The sequence below is a fragment of the Hippichthys cyanospilos genome, chromosome 14 (assembly GCF_059441005.1).
Source record: "Hippichthys cyanospilos isolate Australia breed blue-spotted pipefish chromosome 14, RoL_Hcya_1.0, whole genome shotgun sequence".
NCBI classification, from domain to species: domain Eukaryota; kingdom Metazoa; phylum Chordata; class Actinopteri; order Syngnathiformes; family Syngnathidae; genus Hippichthys; species Hippichthys cyanospilos.
In genome coordinates, this window is record NC_142382.1 from 11,564,607 (window position 1) to 11,580,188 (window position 15,582).

Genomic DNA, 15,582 nt, shown 5'->3' on the forward strand with positions numbered 1-15,582 from the left:
AAAATGTTATAGGGTGAAAAATAGCTCCACCCACGAAGGTCGGCCAAGAAAGAAATCAAACGCATCATTAAATGGCATTCAAACATTTCCAACCAATCAGAGAGCAGAAAGAAGACTGCGCTGTAGTTTGAATGCACCACGGAAACTGTCAGGGAGGCCGTTTACTTTTCACCGACTTTGAAAAAATGGCTGTAGCGGCAACGTAATCGGGAAGTAATTTATCGTTATCGGTACGATGCAAAGCGATCGCTGTTTCAGGGGACTAAATTAGGTTGGAATAATTACACGGGAATATTTATTTTTGTTTTGTTTGCGACGTTAATGTTTTGCTCTGCGGCTAGCTACCATTAGCTAGCAGACTTGCATTGTTATCTTATGAGTATCTCGTGTAAACGTCGTCGATTCGTTTGGAATAACGTATTTTTGATTTAGAAACTGTGTTGCTGTTTTTTGTTGCCACTTTTCGTTTTACAAAACGAGAGCGTGTTTTTTTTGTGTTATTTAAATAAACGTAATGATGACTTAGCGACAGATTGACTTAAAAAGACAAGCCGAAGAGTTTCGTCGTTTTTGTTAGGAAAAGGTGAAAAGTGATTTTAGTGTGTAGTTTGGCAGGATACGACGGCTAAAATGATGTCCGAGGGGAGAAATGTGGTTCGCCTGGTGGCTGTGCAACATCTCCGCTCAGCATATGGGATAAAGACAAAGAACTGGAACAAAAACAAAGCAGGCAGCTGTAAGACGACAACAACCAACTCGGTGAGTCTTCAGAGATGATTTTTTTTAATAACATTGTATTGTTTGATTTTTGTTTCTTTTGAACTCCCACAAGCTAGCTCAAAAAGTTGCACAAAGGCTAATCTTTTCTTTATCCAAAATGGAAAGTATTCAAACACAACACCTTACAAAGTAGAGAGGTTAGCCTGGATGTGTTCTCTTTTAAATTGTTTTTTTTTTTTTTTTTTTTTTTTTTTTTTTTTTTGTAGAAGTCACAATAGTTGTGACACGAGTTGTGATCACGAGACTTTGAATTTCAAAAATGGCGTTCTTTACTTCCCCATTTGAATTGTCTGCAAAGAAAAAAAAAGTCTACAGCAATGCAAATAGTGATCATTGTTGGGCACCTGAACAAGATTCCAATATAGTAAGAGGAACCACCTCTGAGCAGAAAACCTAATAATATAATAAAACCTCTATAAAAATGTAGAATAAGCCAGTGTTAATAAAATGTGACATGTTTTATTTGTGAATTTTAAGGATGCAAATCATTTTATTACACATTCAGTAAGGTCTTACCTAGTCCAAATCTCATGCTACTTTTTCATTGTTGTCCCTAGAAAGTTTTTGGGGTGCCATTGGAGAGCTTACCATATTATGACATGGCGCATGGGAGGGTGCCACGGTAAGTTATTTAGTTACATATTTTCTCTTTTGTTTTGCTGCCATTCTCTACCGCTAAAAGATGTATGTCAAGACCATTGTAGATTTTGCTTGCATGATAGTAAAGAGTTAATGGTGACAAATATAATCTGGGATTTATTGAATGCCTGCATTTAATTTCTATTTCTATCGAATACAGTGGTCCCTCGCTACATTGCCGTGTGGTTATGGCAGGTTCACTCTATCTTGGGTTTTCATTTATGACAACAACATCACAATTACATTAGTGTACCGTATGTGTGCTGTTCTAGCTTTCTGGTGGATGCATGCATGAAGTTGCAGGCACATGTTGACACTGAGGGCCTATTCAGGAAATCCGGCTCTGTTGTGCGTCTGAAAGCCCTACGGGTGAGTCTTTGCCCCCAATGTGTGATCCTAGACCTCTTTAAAGGGCTTTGAACCACGGAGCTTTGTTGTGCGTTGCTAGGCAAAAGTTGATTTGGGTGAGGAGTGGCTATCTGCCGCGCTTCCCTGCGATGTGGCTGGGCTGGTCAAGCAGTTCTTCAGGGAGCTTCCAGAACCTGTGCTGCCCACGGAGCTGCAGGAGGCCTTTCTCAAGGCCCAGCAGCTTCCCGCTAATGAGGAGCGCATCTCAGCCACCATGCTGCTGTCCTGCGTCCTGCCTGACAGGAGTCTCAGTGTTTTGCACCACTTTTTTGACTTCCTCCAAAATGTCTCCAAGAGGTGCCTGCACTTTTTGTTTGTTTGACACGGATTCATTGTATTCATCGTTGCTGACTTTGTTTGATGCCAGGAGTGCTGAGAATAAGATGGACAGTGCCAATTTGTCCGTAATCCTGGCTCCCAATCTCCTCCACTTCGGAGACGGTACGGAGAAGATGAACGCCAACACAGAGAAGCGCATCCGATTGCAGACGGCTGTTGTTCGCTGCTTCATAGAGCACGCCCACAACTTTGGTACCACATCACACTCCACAGTTGTCGTTTTTTTCCTCTTCCTGGGTCTGGTTTAGTACTCAAATTGTGAACGTTGTCTGCTCGTTTCAGGTGTGTTGCCAGACTTTCTTGAAGAGAAGGTTTCAGACCTGACACACGGTGCCCCAGAAATTCTGTCCCCTGTGTTCAATGAGCTTCAGGAGCTAGACCAAAACTCAGGGATGAAGTGGAGACACAGTCTTGGAGGTAAGACGTGGACTGTAGGGGATGGGCTGGAAGGGAAGGAGTTTTTTTTAAACAACCATGTCAAGTCAGTCTTTATTTACTAAAAAAAAACAAAAAAAACTGCTATGTGTATATATACCAAAGCATTTCTTTTACAGATTAAAAATAAATAAATGACAACGTATAGTAAGATGGTTTTTTTTTGTCAAAAAATCGACCATGTATAATAAGTTGTTTTGTCCCCGCAGATCAACATTATGTTAAGTAAAACAAATAAACTTATAGTATTGTTTTTTTGTTTAAAAAAGTTTTTTTTCCTGGCAAAGAAAAAAAGGACCATGTATAGTAGGGTGTATTTTTTTCTATTGAAGTCCAGTGTTACTCGAGTATATGCTTTTAGGAGATTTTTTGCTTTGTGATTGTTGCCTTTTTTTTTTTTTTTCAAGTGTTCATCCTTTATGAACCTACAAATGAAATTGAAACATTGACTTCTCGGCTGCCAATCACAAAAGTAGTTGATCCAGCACATTTTTACATACTCATCCCTAATGAACTGAAACAAAAGCCTTTATGTTAAACTGTTTTAAACAGTCTGATGGACCTTGTTCTTGTTTGTAGTTTTTTCTTCTGCCACCCCCGTGATCGCAACACCATCCTCCAAGCGAAAACTGCCTATTGATTCCGGTTACTCTTTTGGATTCTCAAACAAAAAACGTCGATCTGTCAAGAAGAATTTTGGAATGGAATTGCTTCCCATTTCCTTGGTCAGCGGCACGTCCACCCCCGGATCAGGTATGTTGGATCACTCTCACAAGGCTGGTAAAACAGCTGCGTAGTTTGTTTGAAGGATGTGCCTTCTGTTCAATATGCAGCTTACAGCGCTTCCGGGGTGTTGGATTTGTCCCAAAGTACTCTGCCCTCGGCTGGGAAGTGTCACAAGCAGCCGGCCGCCTCGGCGAGGAAAAAGAACAGGCGACTGAGTGGCAGAAATGCAGTCAGCAGGTACACACACGTCGGCCACGTAATTAGTGACGACTCACACGCAACAATTAGATGCAATACAAGGGGCCCTATTATTTAATTCCATGGTGCTGGTGGCTACTTCCATAAGAAGTTACATAAAATGATTCCATTATTAAACAGTTATGTATTAACTCAAATGTCCTGAGTGGCATTTAATCCCTCCAAATTCACTGCCATATATGCAGAAAGTCAAGTTACCCTCTAGGGCTGGGTGATATGCCCCAAAAATAAAATCTCTTTTTTGGTCTTCTTTTTCAGTCAGTTTGGACATTTGCAGTTTTTATTAATTTTAATAGAAGTAATACATCCAAAAAACATTGCAGGAAGAATGTTATTGATTAAAGAACAGTTAACAAATGTATCCAAAATGTTCAGACAATAGACAACAATAACATATACTAATTTTAAATAAGTTTTAACATAAAATGATTCATAGCTTGTGCATAAAATAGCTTTTCAAAGCTTGTGTGTAACTTGATGAAATGCCACAATTTAGTAATTATAGTTATATGTTATTATAAATTACTGTGAAAAACCTCCATTTCACGATTCAGCTGATTTTCAAATAGTCGATTGTTAGAAAAGACAAATTAGTCGAATTAATTCACCTTATTGCCCAACCCAGTACAGTACCCGCTGGTTAAAAAAAATCTTCACTTAGAAAAGCTTGACAAACGCATCGTGGTTAACGAGATGTCTGCTGAGTTATACTGCCGCCTAGAGGCGCCATGTGTCTGACTGCTGGTAACAAATACAGTACGAGTAACATGCGCTGTTAAAGTAACTGGTCACCAGCATTGTTTGGTCCATTCAATTTCTGTACATAAGTATGTATGTGCATGTTGTTGATTACTTTCATTTGACTCTTCTAGGAAATTTTGGAGGATCTTAAAAAAAACCTTACCTACATAGGAAGGGCATAGAAATGGTCAAAAACACAACAATAAAAAAACTATTACATAGAATGGAACCATAATTCTTTTTTTTTTTTTTTTTTTTATATACCATTTAAGAGTTGAATCTGGAAGAGCCGGCTGCTTTTCTCCCAAAGTGGACAAGAAAGAAGCCCAGCGCAAGTCTCTGCGCCAGCGTTTCAGTTTGGGGAGGAGCCACAAAGACGCCGTAAGTCCGCTTGCCTGATAGAAGTCTACCAAAGAACAATGGTGTCGTCTTCAGCCCCCGCAAGCAATTCATTTTGAGATCAAGCCTTGTTTGCACATGGGGTAGATTCAGTTCTACTCAACTGTTGCACTTTTGTGGCGATTGTGTTTTACATGTAATCATTGTCTACTAATATATAGGCATGCACAATGTATTAATCCGGTTATTCTCAGAATTCCGTTTATGGTAGACTATACTGTATGGTACAAAGCTAGACTACATTTTTAATACCCAACTTCCTTTCATTTTAAGCAGAACACTTTTATACTTGCTTATCTTGTTCATACATATATATGGTGCAATAATTGTCATATTTTGGGTGTGGTCAATAATTTAGAAATGCTCTATAGTTAAAAGTTATCTAATTCTGAATAAAAGTTGCTGACCCCCAAAAGAAGATCTCGTTTCTTCTGAGTGATTTCTCTCATCCTCTGAAGAACTAATCCTAAAAGCCATCTGATTAACAAGAATGTTGCATTCTGGGTAACGTTTGTGGGTTCATTTAACACTTGAATACTAATCTTATTTCATCTTTCATGTCTCATTCCATGCCGCTTGCCGGTGTAGGGATCTGAGTCCATAGGTTGGCGACTCGCCACCCAGGAGAGCGTCACCGGTTTTTGTTTCACCAAAGAGCAATCGAAAAACGCGCAGTCCAGCAGTAAGTACGCAAGGGCGCTTTTAATCCGCTGGCCTTTTGCCCGACTAATTCCTGTTACTATTCCACCTCGATAGGTTCAAAGTTTATAAGCAAGTCTGAGGACAACTTGCTGACCCCCCAGCGTGAGCCCTGGAGCGGCGAGGCCTCGGGAGAAGCGCCGCCCTTCAGCGAGGGCTCCTTCCCTGACACGCCCACCGGCGTGTGTCTCCAGAGCCGTTTTGTGTCCGAACCCGCCATCGTTGCGTCCGAGCCTCTGACTGCGTTCGCCCTGTCCAAAAATCTCTGCTGCGCTTCCAGCGGCGAGAGCCTAGAAAGCCAGTCCCCGTCGAAGGCGGGGAACTCCCCCGCAGGATCGAAAACGCCGGAGTTGAAAACCGAGCCGTCAGACGCTATCGCTCCCCCGTCGCCAAAGACCCCCGCAGTCCAGGACGCGTGCATGTCCAAGTTCCCGACGCCTCGCGAGCTAAACGTTACTTTTGACATCGGAGCCGTATCGCCTTTGCATATCGATAGTATCGTTTTAAATCCCGCTCAGGGTTCATTTTGCCACAATAGCTCAGACACGCGCGGAAGTGACGACACAGACCGGCAGCTTGGCTGCAGCAGGCTCCTCGAAGCTCTGGACATGCAGAGTCCGGCGCACTTCGGACTGGGCGCCTCGCCGGGACTGCGGTCCACCCCTTTCAAGACGGCGGTCGCGGCACGACGCACGGACGCGTCCTCCCCGGAGGCCGGCGCCCAAGTTCGATCCCGCCCCCGTGTGGCGGACCACATTCAACATTTCAACAGACTCACCCTCAAGTCTCCCAGAGGCGCCAAGGGCAAACACGGCAGGTCACCGCTGAAGTTTGAGCGCACCCCCGTGCGGCAGGCGGTCCGCAGGATCAACTCTCTCCTCGGAGAGAGCGGGAGAGCCGCCTGGAACGCGGACCCGGCCCGCGCTCCGGGCGTCAAAGTGGTGAAAGCGCTGAGCCTGGAAAGCGGCCTGTCCCCGCACCCGCCGCCGTCCAAGGGGAAGGACGTCCAAGTCCTTCTGGACACGGACAAGCCCCTTAAGAAAGCGCCCCCCGTGCCCCCCAAGAAGCCAAGCGCATTGGCTGCAAAAAGCGAGGCTTGCGCGCTTGGCGACGTGACCAACAAGGCCCAAACGAGGCCCCGCGCGGAATCGGCCATCTGGGAAGCAGCAGGAGCGCGGAAGGCGCTCGCGCAGAAGCTGGCGGAGAATGAGGCGCCATATTACCGAGGCTCGCCCAGAAACCCTCTGAACCAACGCCGACTGCTGCCGGCGACCAAGCCTGTTGATTTGTAGCGATGCATCGTTTAGACTTGATTTCGGCCTTATCGGCGCGGGAGTTAATTTATTTGTGGCTACAATAGGTGCCGCATAAATAAAGGTGCCTTTGCCTTACGATACTCCGCTTTCTTTTTGGGTATCGAACTTTTTTTTTTTTTTTCTTCTTTTTAATTGGTGGAAGAGGTTGCCTTTACTTGTATTTATGCATTCTGTACCTGTTCCTGTTTAAGGTGCTGTGTTTCTACTTTGTTTTTGTGATAGGCCAGAAAAGGTGCATTTCTGATGGGATCAAAATTGCCAAATAGTATTGAAAAAATAAAAAAAAAACAGTAAAACATCCTTGACAACAAATAATAAAAAAAAAACTTAAAAAAAAACAACAACCTTGTCTTGTCTCATGGGGGGCGGCAATAACTTACCTGCCACTAAAGGTTGCATAGCCTTTTCTGAGATTGCGTATGGGTAGGCTTTCTCTGCAAAAGAAATTCAACTTTTATAGAAATATAGTTTATATAAATTGTTCATGCAGTGCAATTCATGAAACATCATGAAGTACATCATTCTGGGTAAAAAGGATTATTTTTTCCAAAATATTGTCATACTTTGCAGATAGGTTGACTAGCTGATACATTTAGCCTAGCACTTTTTTTTTTTTGCTCTTCGTCATGTATTTTTTTTACAGTTCTTATAAACAAAAAAATAACATATATATATATATATATATATATATATATATATATATATATATATATATATATATATATATACATTTTTTTTTTACCATCTATTCAATTTGTATGGCTTTTTTTGCTAGGCAAAAACCTAGTTTTATGTCTTGGTTTCCATGTTTTTTTAGCTTCCTTTTCAAGTATACTTAGTTGGTTTCATATACATATGTCTATATATATATATATATATATATATATATATATATATAATTTTTTTTTTCTTTTATTACTTTACATATTTTTTCAAAAATGGCTTTCCAACTACAAACATCTATTAAGCCTCACATACATTTTTTAAAATCCCATTGTATACATGGTAATAAAGCTATATATGGTCCTTCTTTTGCTTAACAGTCATAAAAAAATGTCAATATACATGTATTTTTAAAATCTTTTTTATAGCTTACTTTGCACGGTAATTAAAAAAAAAAAGTCATTTCACTAAAAACACTTAAGCGTCACTATATACTTGATGACCAGGTGAAAGGAGGTGCTTTTTTATTTAAACACATTGCTAAAGTTTTAAAACATTTTAACTAGATAATCTATCTGATAAATTGATGAAATAAAGCTCTAGGTGGCAAACTGATGAAAGGACACTTAGAAAATGAAGGTGCACATACTATTAAAACCACTCAATATGAGCCACAAACACAAAAGCAAGAGAAATTTCCACTCATTTATTTCATGTGTGTGAGTCGACCTATTTAAAAAAAAAAAAAAAAAAAAGGTGGATTCTTTTTCATGGTAATGCATACCAAACACTTTTGGAAGCAAGCTGAGGCGTATATACACATACTGTACACAACACCCACGGAGTAAACATTTTGAAGGTGGAACGCAGGCTTGCTGATCATGATCCTACTGGGGCACAAGTGACCATAGGAAGGATTCAACTTTTTTTTTTTTTTAAATTCTGACGCACAGCTGCGACAAAGCAAATGGGATGCTTCCTCTAAGCCTGCCATCTTCAAGGTATTGCCTTTGAATGAAGGTCAAGAGATTTGCGTGGAAAGTGTCCTGAATGCTGGTGAGATGATGCCACTTTACAGCAGGGGTTGGCTGCCCTTACTCTATTTGGGGTCATACTTTCTTTGTACATGTTTTTTACAAGTATACCGCTTATTCCGTATGGCCAGCTGACCTGAGGTAAAAGGCGGACTTAGCCTCTGGTCGCTCCTCTACAAGAGTGAGGCGCCTGGAAGCAGGCTTAGAGGAAAATATATTTCTCTACTTTGGCACAAATCTATCAACCTCCTTTTTTTTTTCTTTTTTAACACCACTTTTGTTCTCCAATTTGTCTTTAACGCATTTGATTTTACCGTTCACCTAGTAAATTTGTTCACAAGCTGCCATTCATATAAAATCTCATTTAATAAGTCAAAATACAATACAACTGGGTTAAGAAAGAAAATCTCACGTCCCACACTTGCTCTTTAAACGTTTCGAGTCGACTGGATGGATTCTCATTCAGCAGCATGTTTAAGAGTTGTGTGTGGGAGTTCAATCAAGCAAACTGCCCCATTAACCAGTTAGTAATTTAATAATCTCCTTTAAAGTGTTGACGGCACATTTGATCTAAAACAATCAGTGGAATAAATTATGCTCAAAACACGGTGAGCATAAAAAAAGGGGGGGGGGGGGGGGGGCAACCGACGTTATGAAGTGCTGTGAGGAATCTCACAATGGAATCCTGCAGGTTGAGTTCGTTTTGTGAGGAAAAAAGGAAAAGGGGGAAGAAAACGGAATGTTTTCCTGCGCTCACTTGGTCACGTGGAGATTTCCTTCTCAGCTGTTAGACTCAAGTTTAAAACGTGATGGCACTCAGAAAGTCAACAGCTTATCTCTTGGTTCAAACGCACGCTCCCTCCCCTCACAGAGGAGTCAGAGGCATTGAACACAACACACGCACGCACGCACGCACACTCATACACACGGAAGGGATCATACATTGCACATCAAGTGGCACATCTTTCCCCAACCTGACAATGCCGAGCCGGGCGTCACAGCAGCAAATACAAATGACTTCCCAAGAGGTTCACATTACAGTACTGTTAAAGTCTCATTGGACCAAAAACGACAATACAAAAAATAAAGGCAGAGAGAGAGAGAGAGAAGGGAAAAAAGCTTTACACCCAACCACCATCATTTGCAAGAAGTACAGGGGAAAAGTTGTGATTAGATATATTATCATTACCATCATAATTATTATGATTTATTATTCATTGTTACTGTCACCGCTGTGGTGTGTGTTTTCCCAGGGTGTGGGTGGGGGCGGAGTCACTGGGAGGAGGCCTTGGTGGCAATGGTGGACACGCAGTGCTGCTGGAAGTTGGGCGACATGGGCGAGCTGCAGCCCAGTCGCTGGTGCCGCGCGCCCTTCAGTCCCGCGTCGCCCTCCACCATCCACGGGGGGGCGGCGCTGGCGGCGCTTAGGCCTTTGCCCGGCTCGCCGGCGGGTTCCGCGTGGCTCTGGAGCACGCCGCTGATGTGGTTGAGCAGGTCGTTGAAGAACTCGGGGACGCCCTCGTAACCTGGCGACACGGGCCGAACGTCACTTGCGGCAAAAGTGGATTTGGGACGGACTGAAGGCAGTGGTGAGGTGAAGGCCTCGCCACAAATGTGGGAAAGTTACATTTGTGCTACAGATAAAAATCATTCTAATACATCTCTCAACTTAGCAAGTCTCAAGCAGGTCCCGGAAATCCGCGAGTGATGCCCCCTAACAAGGTTTACTATTGCCGTAGACCACCAGATGGCAGCAAAGCAGCACTTTGCCCTGAATAAAGCTTTTAAACCTTCTTCAATGAGTCTTTCACCGAAATGCCATCAGATGGCAGCAAAGCACAACTTTGCTTGAAATAAAATTACGATTCAATCTAAAGGCAACCCATAAAATAATAGCAAAGTTCTACTACAGGGAGAAATGAAGCTCCTCAACCTACTTCCACCGAATTCTTGACAGATTTTGAATGAATGTCGGGAAAAAGCCCGCGCGCTTACCAGGGAAGGCGTTGACGTCGATGACGGCGTGCTGGCCAGTTTGGTTATTGATGATGACGTCGATGCCGAACAAGGACACGCCCAGCGCCTGCCGCAAGGACCTGGACAGTTCCCGGATGACGTCGTCGCTGGGAGGCTGGGACACACCCTCCACGTTTTCCCTCTAAAAACAAATGTAAGGAACTAAAGTCTCATTCGGCGGAGCGCTATGGGATTACAGTGACTCATGAAAGTCGCTGGAAATATAGGACGAAGAGAAACCACATTCATAAATATATTTTTAAATGAATTTGGATCATTGCCACAATGTTCCTTGTTCCTAGATACAAACTCAAGTTGCAGGCAATCGGTCCACGATTTATTTGTTTTACGCATCCGAAATGACCAAATATTAATGATCATATCCTTTGATTTTTTCACATTCATATTTCCACCTTGATTTATCAAGCCAGCACCCTCAAATGCCCTTCTCGCAGGTTGGAAATGTCAAATAGCGAGCAAGCTATTTCCTGCTTCGTGAAAGGAACAAGTAAAGACTTAACAAATAGCTCGTGGGAGGTGGAACGCATCTTTGTTCTCTCATATAACAAACAAAGCAATTGTAACGCCACCGTGTTTGCGCTTGGCAGAGGTAAGAAACATGCTGGGAAAGTGACATTAAACAGAGTTGTACCGAGGTCAAGTCCGAGGACGACTCTGGCTTGGAAACGTTGTGGCTGTTGAAGAATATGGCTTTCCTGTCTGAAAACAACAAAGCAGAAGCAATGAGAAGCCAGTGCTGTCTTTGAGCATTTTAAGCAGTGGGTGGCGACAAATCCCATACTTTGAGTAAGCCACTGGTTTACAAATTCTTTTTCTGGAGAGACGTTATCATGAGCAGGTGTTTCACTCTTAATGTGTCTGTGTTAATTGCCTCCCCGTGGAGATGAACGCATAAAAGGTGGCTTAAAACGCTGCTGCAACGACTTTTACCTTTTTAATCAAGCAATTGCAAGCAATTGACCTCACTTCCTCAGTAGTTTCCTCGATTGTGCCACTTGATGTAATTATTCATCCATTTACAAAACTTTTTGCCCTTTAGGCTCACGGGAGAGTTGCAAACAATCCCGAGGCGTACATAGGCAAACAACAATTCAGATTTACACTAATGGGCCGTTTCGAAGATAACGTTCATCATTTTGTACCACAGGAGAAAGCCTGAGTCTCAAAGGCACATGTGGCAAACATCCCAGCTATACACGTATTATTTTCTTGGATTGTAATATCTGTTCTTTTGAATCCACTTTGCTCCAGTTGACAGACATATGTCCACAGTCCAGCATCCCATAGTTTTCCCCACGATAATGTTACGAGTTCTATCGGACCGAGCAGAACATTCCAGGCTCAGTGCTCCAAAATGTTCTCGCACTGTTAGTTTATTGTCCCAGAGGAGGGCCGGGTGAGTGCATCTAGACTGTTTATAAATGTGCACTGTACCACTGGATCATTTTCAACATGTTGGACAATTTTAGCCCGTTGGACAAAAGTAACTGCCCCTTAAAAGCCTCCGAGAGTCCAAACGTAGGGGCTATAAAGACACTTTACAACATCTTTTATTGGTCACTTGTAGCGGGAACTCCTTCCTTGTTTGCTTACCTGCAGGTCCGGCAGGGAAATTCTTGAGGGAGGGCCTCTCCACCACCGTGTAGGAGTCCCCAACCACAAATACCTTGTAGAGCACTGCGTTGTGGTTGATGAAACTCTGGATGACGCAGGGGGGCTTCACGTCCTTCAGGTCATCCTCGCTGAAGATAATGGCCATCTGAGGGCAGGCGGTCACAAAACTGCATATTGACTTCAGCTCAAGTGAATTGTGCCCTGACAGTACAAACAATCCATAACTTCTACGGGATTCCTAAAGATTCAATTCAAGACTTTGTAAAGACTTTTCAAATCCATTTGATGGGAAATTTAAGGCCAAACTGGGCAATGTTTCTATCGAAAAAAATCCAACAATTAAATCCCTTCCGCATATTTGTAGGGATACTGAATTTATTTGGCCAAGTTCAGCAGTAAAATGTGAATATTTCAGCTAAAACTGGATGCATTCTAACCCTAACCCAAACCTATATACTAAAAGCAAGTCTTGACCATCAAAAAAATGGTTTAACTTGTGGGGCCTAGCAAAATGGTTGCCACTAGTCTATTTTGACACGAAGGCCCTTTTGTAAAGGAGTCGCTCATGTATAATTGTCATAAAACTAATTATAGACCAAAAAAATATTTTTACTGCTGACAATTGCCAAAAAGAAACATTGAGTATCCCTTTAACTTGTGTATTTACCTTGAGGTGTTTTTTTGCATTGTAAAGAATGTGCCTTGACTGAGTGGATTGGGAAACCCTGATTAACAAGTGTGGGTGTGTGGACAGGAAGGATGACAGTAGTCTGTCAGCAGGTGCCACTTACCTCATGAGAATTGGTTCCATGAGCCACTCGAGTTTTGCAAACTGAGGAGAAAATTGGGACACGTGTCAAATAGTGACAAAATACTACTATAAAGGTACATTTCGATTAAAATTATTTTTATAATGAGCGTCGCTAGGCTAGAGGGACTTACTGAAGGGGAATGTGAGTCCATGATTCCTGATCTGCTCCAGTACATCAGGGCTGCACTCGCTGTTGAGCACCATGAACGGAGGAGAACAAATTCTCTCGTCTACGAGCACAAGGAAAAAACAAAGGGGAGATTGAAAGCGATAGTTTTTCACACTGCGCAGTACTTCTTTTTGCGTCTCAAACAGAATTAAAATACGGGGATTGATAAACTACATTAGCAAAAACCTTCCTGTTTATAAAAAAAACTTAAAAGCTTTACCATTTACTATTTTCTTTACTGTTATGTTTAAAGCACACTGTCATCTGTTCCATCCATACTTGCAGCCCTGAACATCTCTCTCACACACGCCTAGGTCAGCTTGCAAAGTTGCTCTGAAGAAAGCTTTCGAAATGCGTCATTACTACGCATGTGATCTGTCTGCTTGCATTTTACACAAGAATCGACTAGTCCTTCCCCATATAGAAAGGCGCCTGGGTGTGTGTTCGAATGTCTATTTATTCACACCATGACTGTGGCCATTTGAGATAAGTCTTATTAGTAGAAGCCACACACTGTACACAACATCCACGCAGTCACACACAGGAAGTCCTGACGTACAGGAAGAAGCAGTCAAGAACAGTCACTACTCACCAGACAAATGATTAGACTGACGTGTGATCAATGGCTCACTCGTCCTCAGTATAGAAAAAGGGTAAATGACGCAAATGCCTGTAGGTCATTTTTTTTTCTCTCACTCCATTCTCTTGATTATTTCCAAGGTTGGTTGTATTTCGATGCAAGTGACAAATGGCCCTCTCTTTTTTTTTTTTTTTTTAATGGAATCAAAGCTCAGGATGCATTACGATTTATGTTCTGACATTTCATTTTCTTTCCGGAAAAACAAACCAGCCAACATCCAGAACGCATAGTTTTGCCAAGTACTATATTAACAGTGTCTAATAATAATAACAACTTATCTGGCCAATCACAAAGATAGCATTAGTACATCACGTGACATTTCCGACATGCAAAAAGAAAAAGGATAAGGAAAAAAAATAGAAAAGAAAAAAAACAGGAGCAAAGGATGGGGGCTAAAAGCTAAATGCAGATGAACATATGTGTGTTACTACTACTAATTTCCAAGTGTGTTACTATTTATATTAGAAAAAAAACAACATTATGCTTTTTTTTGCTATGTAGACATAGCTTCAATAACACTGAAAAAAAAGTGTAGGGCAGCATGTATTCAGTCACACCACATTGTGTAAATGCAGGAAGTGTTGAAATGAAATTGTTATGAATACATAAATTGTACATTAGACCTTTTGTGATGTCACCGTACTAGATGATTGCAGCATCCAAGGAAAATGTTGAAGTAAATCAATTTACAATGCTAATTAATTGTTAATAAGCTATGTTTTTGTGAAGTACAATATTTGTGAGTGCTATTTTTTCCTTTTTAAGAAACAGTAAAGTTTTTTGGGGGGGGATGTAACAGATAATTGCATTCCCATTTATTTAAATGATGAAAGCTGATTTGACATACAAGTGTTTTGGGTCAGGATATAGACAAAACGGTATCAAAGCGTCAAAATCTAATACCATAATCTTGACCCGAACCAACATTGAACGTGTCCTTCCGGTGCCCATGCAACATTGGTTTTGCAATTGTTGTGCAATCCTGTTAACTTAGCAGTCATCCAACACAATAAAGGTGCTAATCTTTTTGAACTATGAACCTCTATAGTGGCAGGGGTGCCGTGTGTGCGTGCATGCGGTCCTCTACTAGTGCTGATGTCAGGACAAAATCACATCACAGTGTTGTTGGATTTTAGAGTGCCCCGCAAAAATGATGGGTGGTTTTTTTTTTCCATTTTTTTCCTCCAAAAAAGAATGGCGACTAAGGGGGGACAGTGACATGAACAGGTAAAATTCCTCGTGTCTGTCAGGCTAACACAGTTAATACGTCATTAAAATGTGATTTGCGCCGCTAAGTCCATATTGCTTCTGCGAGCAGGAAGTCTACAGGGTCACCACCGATCACTCATCTCCATTCGGCTCATCCCACTCACTTGGCTATTCTAGCAAGACGGAAATAGCAACATTTAATGTCTTTTCAAGGAAAAGCATTGCTTTTGACATCACCGACTTGCCAAATCCCTATGATTAAAGTCGGTTCTCTCAAACAAATGAAAAACGAGACGCAAAAACTTTACGGGGCACAAAAAATGGATTAATAATACCGAGGGCTTTTGTGCAGTAAAAACGTGTTGATGTTTGGCTCAGAAGTACTTTGTGGGTGAGGAAGAGAACATGCAGGTGGAGTTGGTGGGTATCAATCCGGCTCTGTCTAAACACTGCTTGCTGGCGTCAGACTGAGCGGAGCCAAGGATGACGTTTACAGGACTACATTATACTCGGAATCCATTCAAACTGTCATGGTTTCATTTTTGAGCTTTCAAGTGCAAAATGTTGAAGGATCAATAATCACCCCAAAAATTAGGCAGCTTGGAATTCCAAAGACGTTTTCAAATCATCGATAATGGCAGAAAAAAAAAAAAAAACAAGTTTTT

General features: G+C 41.8%; 2 protein-coding genes across 3 annotated transcripts in view; one reads left to right on the forward strand and one right to left on the reverse strand.

Annotated features, from left to right (window-relative positions):
• Window positions 1-7: 7 nt before the first annotated feature.
• Window positions 8-7,271, forward strand: LOC148412979 (rho GTPase-activating protein 11A-like). Of its 2 annotated transcripts, XM_088432617.1 has the most exons (12): window positions 8-271; window positions 608-759; window positions 1,338-1,402; window positions 1,692-1,788; window positions 1,868-2,124; window positions 2,195-2,358; window positions 2,449-2,583; window positions 3,181-3,354; window positions 3,435-3,564; window positions 4,599-4,707; window positions 5,314-5,407; window positions 5,482-7,271. In XM_088432617.1, the coding sequence occupies exons 2-12, from the start codon at window positions 631-633 to the stop codon at window positions 6,714-6,716; spliced, it is 2,589 nt and encodes an 862-aa protein (XP_088288743.1). In that variant the 5' UTR covers window positions 8-271; window positions 608-630; the 3' UTR covers window positions 6,717-7,271. The 2 variants fall into 2 exon arrangements, with proteins under 2 accessions (XP_088288743.1, XP_088288742.1); XM_088432616.1 differs by having other exon boundaries at window positions 8-759.
• Window positions 7,272-8,094: 823 nt separating this feature from the next.
• LOC148412980 (inositol-tetrakisphosphate 1-kinase-like) overlaps window positions 8,095-15,582 on the reverse strand; it is a 33,814-nt gene continuing 26,326 nt past the window's right edge. The window contains exons 6-11 of the mRNA XM_088432625.1: window positions 13,031-13,129; window positions 12,880-12,920; window positions 12,068-12,233; window positions 11,106-11,173; window positions 10,433-10,595; window positions 8,095-9,963 (exon numbers count right to left, since the gene is read on the reverse strand). Coding sequence (XP_088288751.1) covers window positions 9,710-9,963; window positions 10,433-10,595; window positions 11,106-11,173; window positions 12,068-12,233; window positions 12,880-12,920; window positions 13,031-13,129 — 791 coding nt within the window. The 3' untranslated portion in view covers window positions 8,095-9,709. The remainder of the gene's footprint in view (window positions 9,964-10,432; window positions 10,596-11,105; window positions 11,174-12,067; window positions 12,234-12,879; window positions 12,921-13,030; window positions 13,130-15,582) is intronic.

Bases quoted from the DNA above. Each gene is read 5' to 3' on its own strand.
- LOC148412979 (XM_088432616.1), top strand. From the start codon at position 631: ATGATGTCCGAGGGGAGAAATGTGGTTCGCCTGGTGGCTGTGCAACAT. The intron at 2,359-2,448 runs GTACCACATCAC...TGCTCGTTTCAG, and splicing joins AGAGCACGCCCACAACTTTG to GTGTGTTGCCAGACTTTCTT. The intron at 4,708-5,313 runs GTAAGTCCGCTT...TTGCCGGTGTAG, and splicing joins GGAGGAGCCACAAAGACGCC to GGATCTGAGTCCATAGGTTG.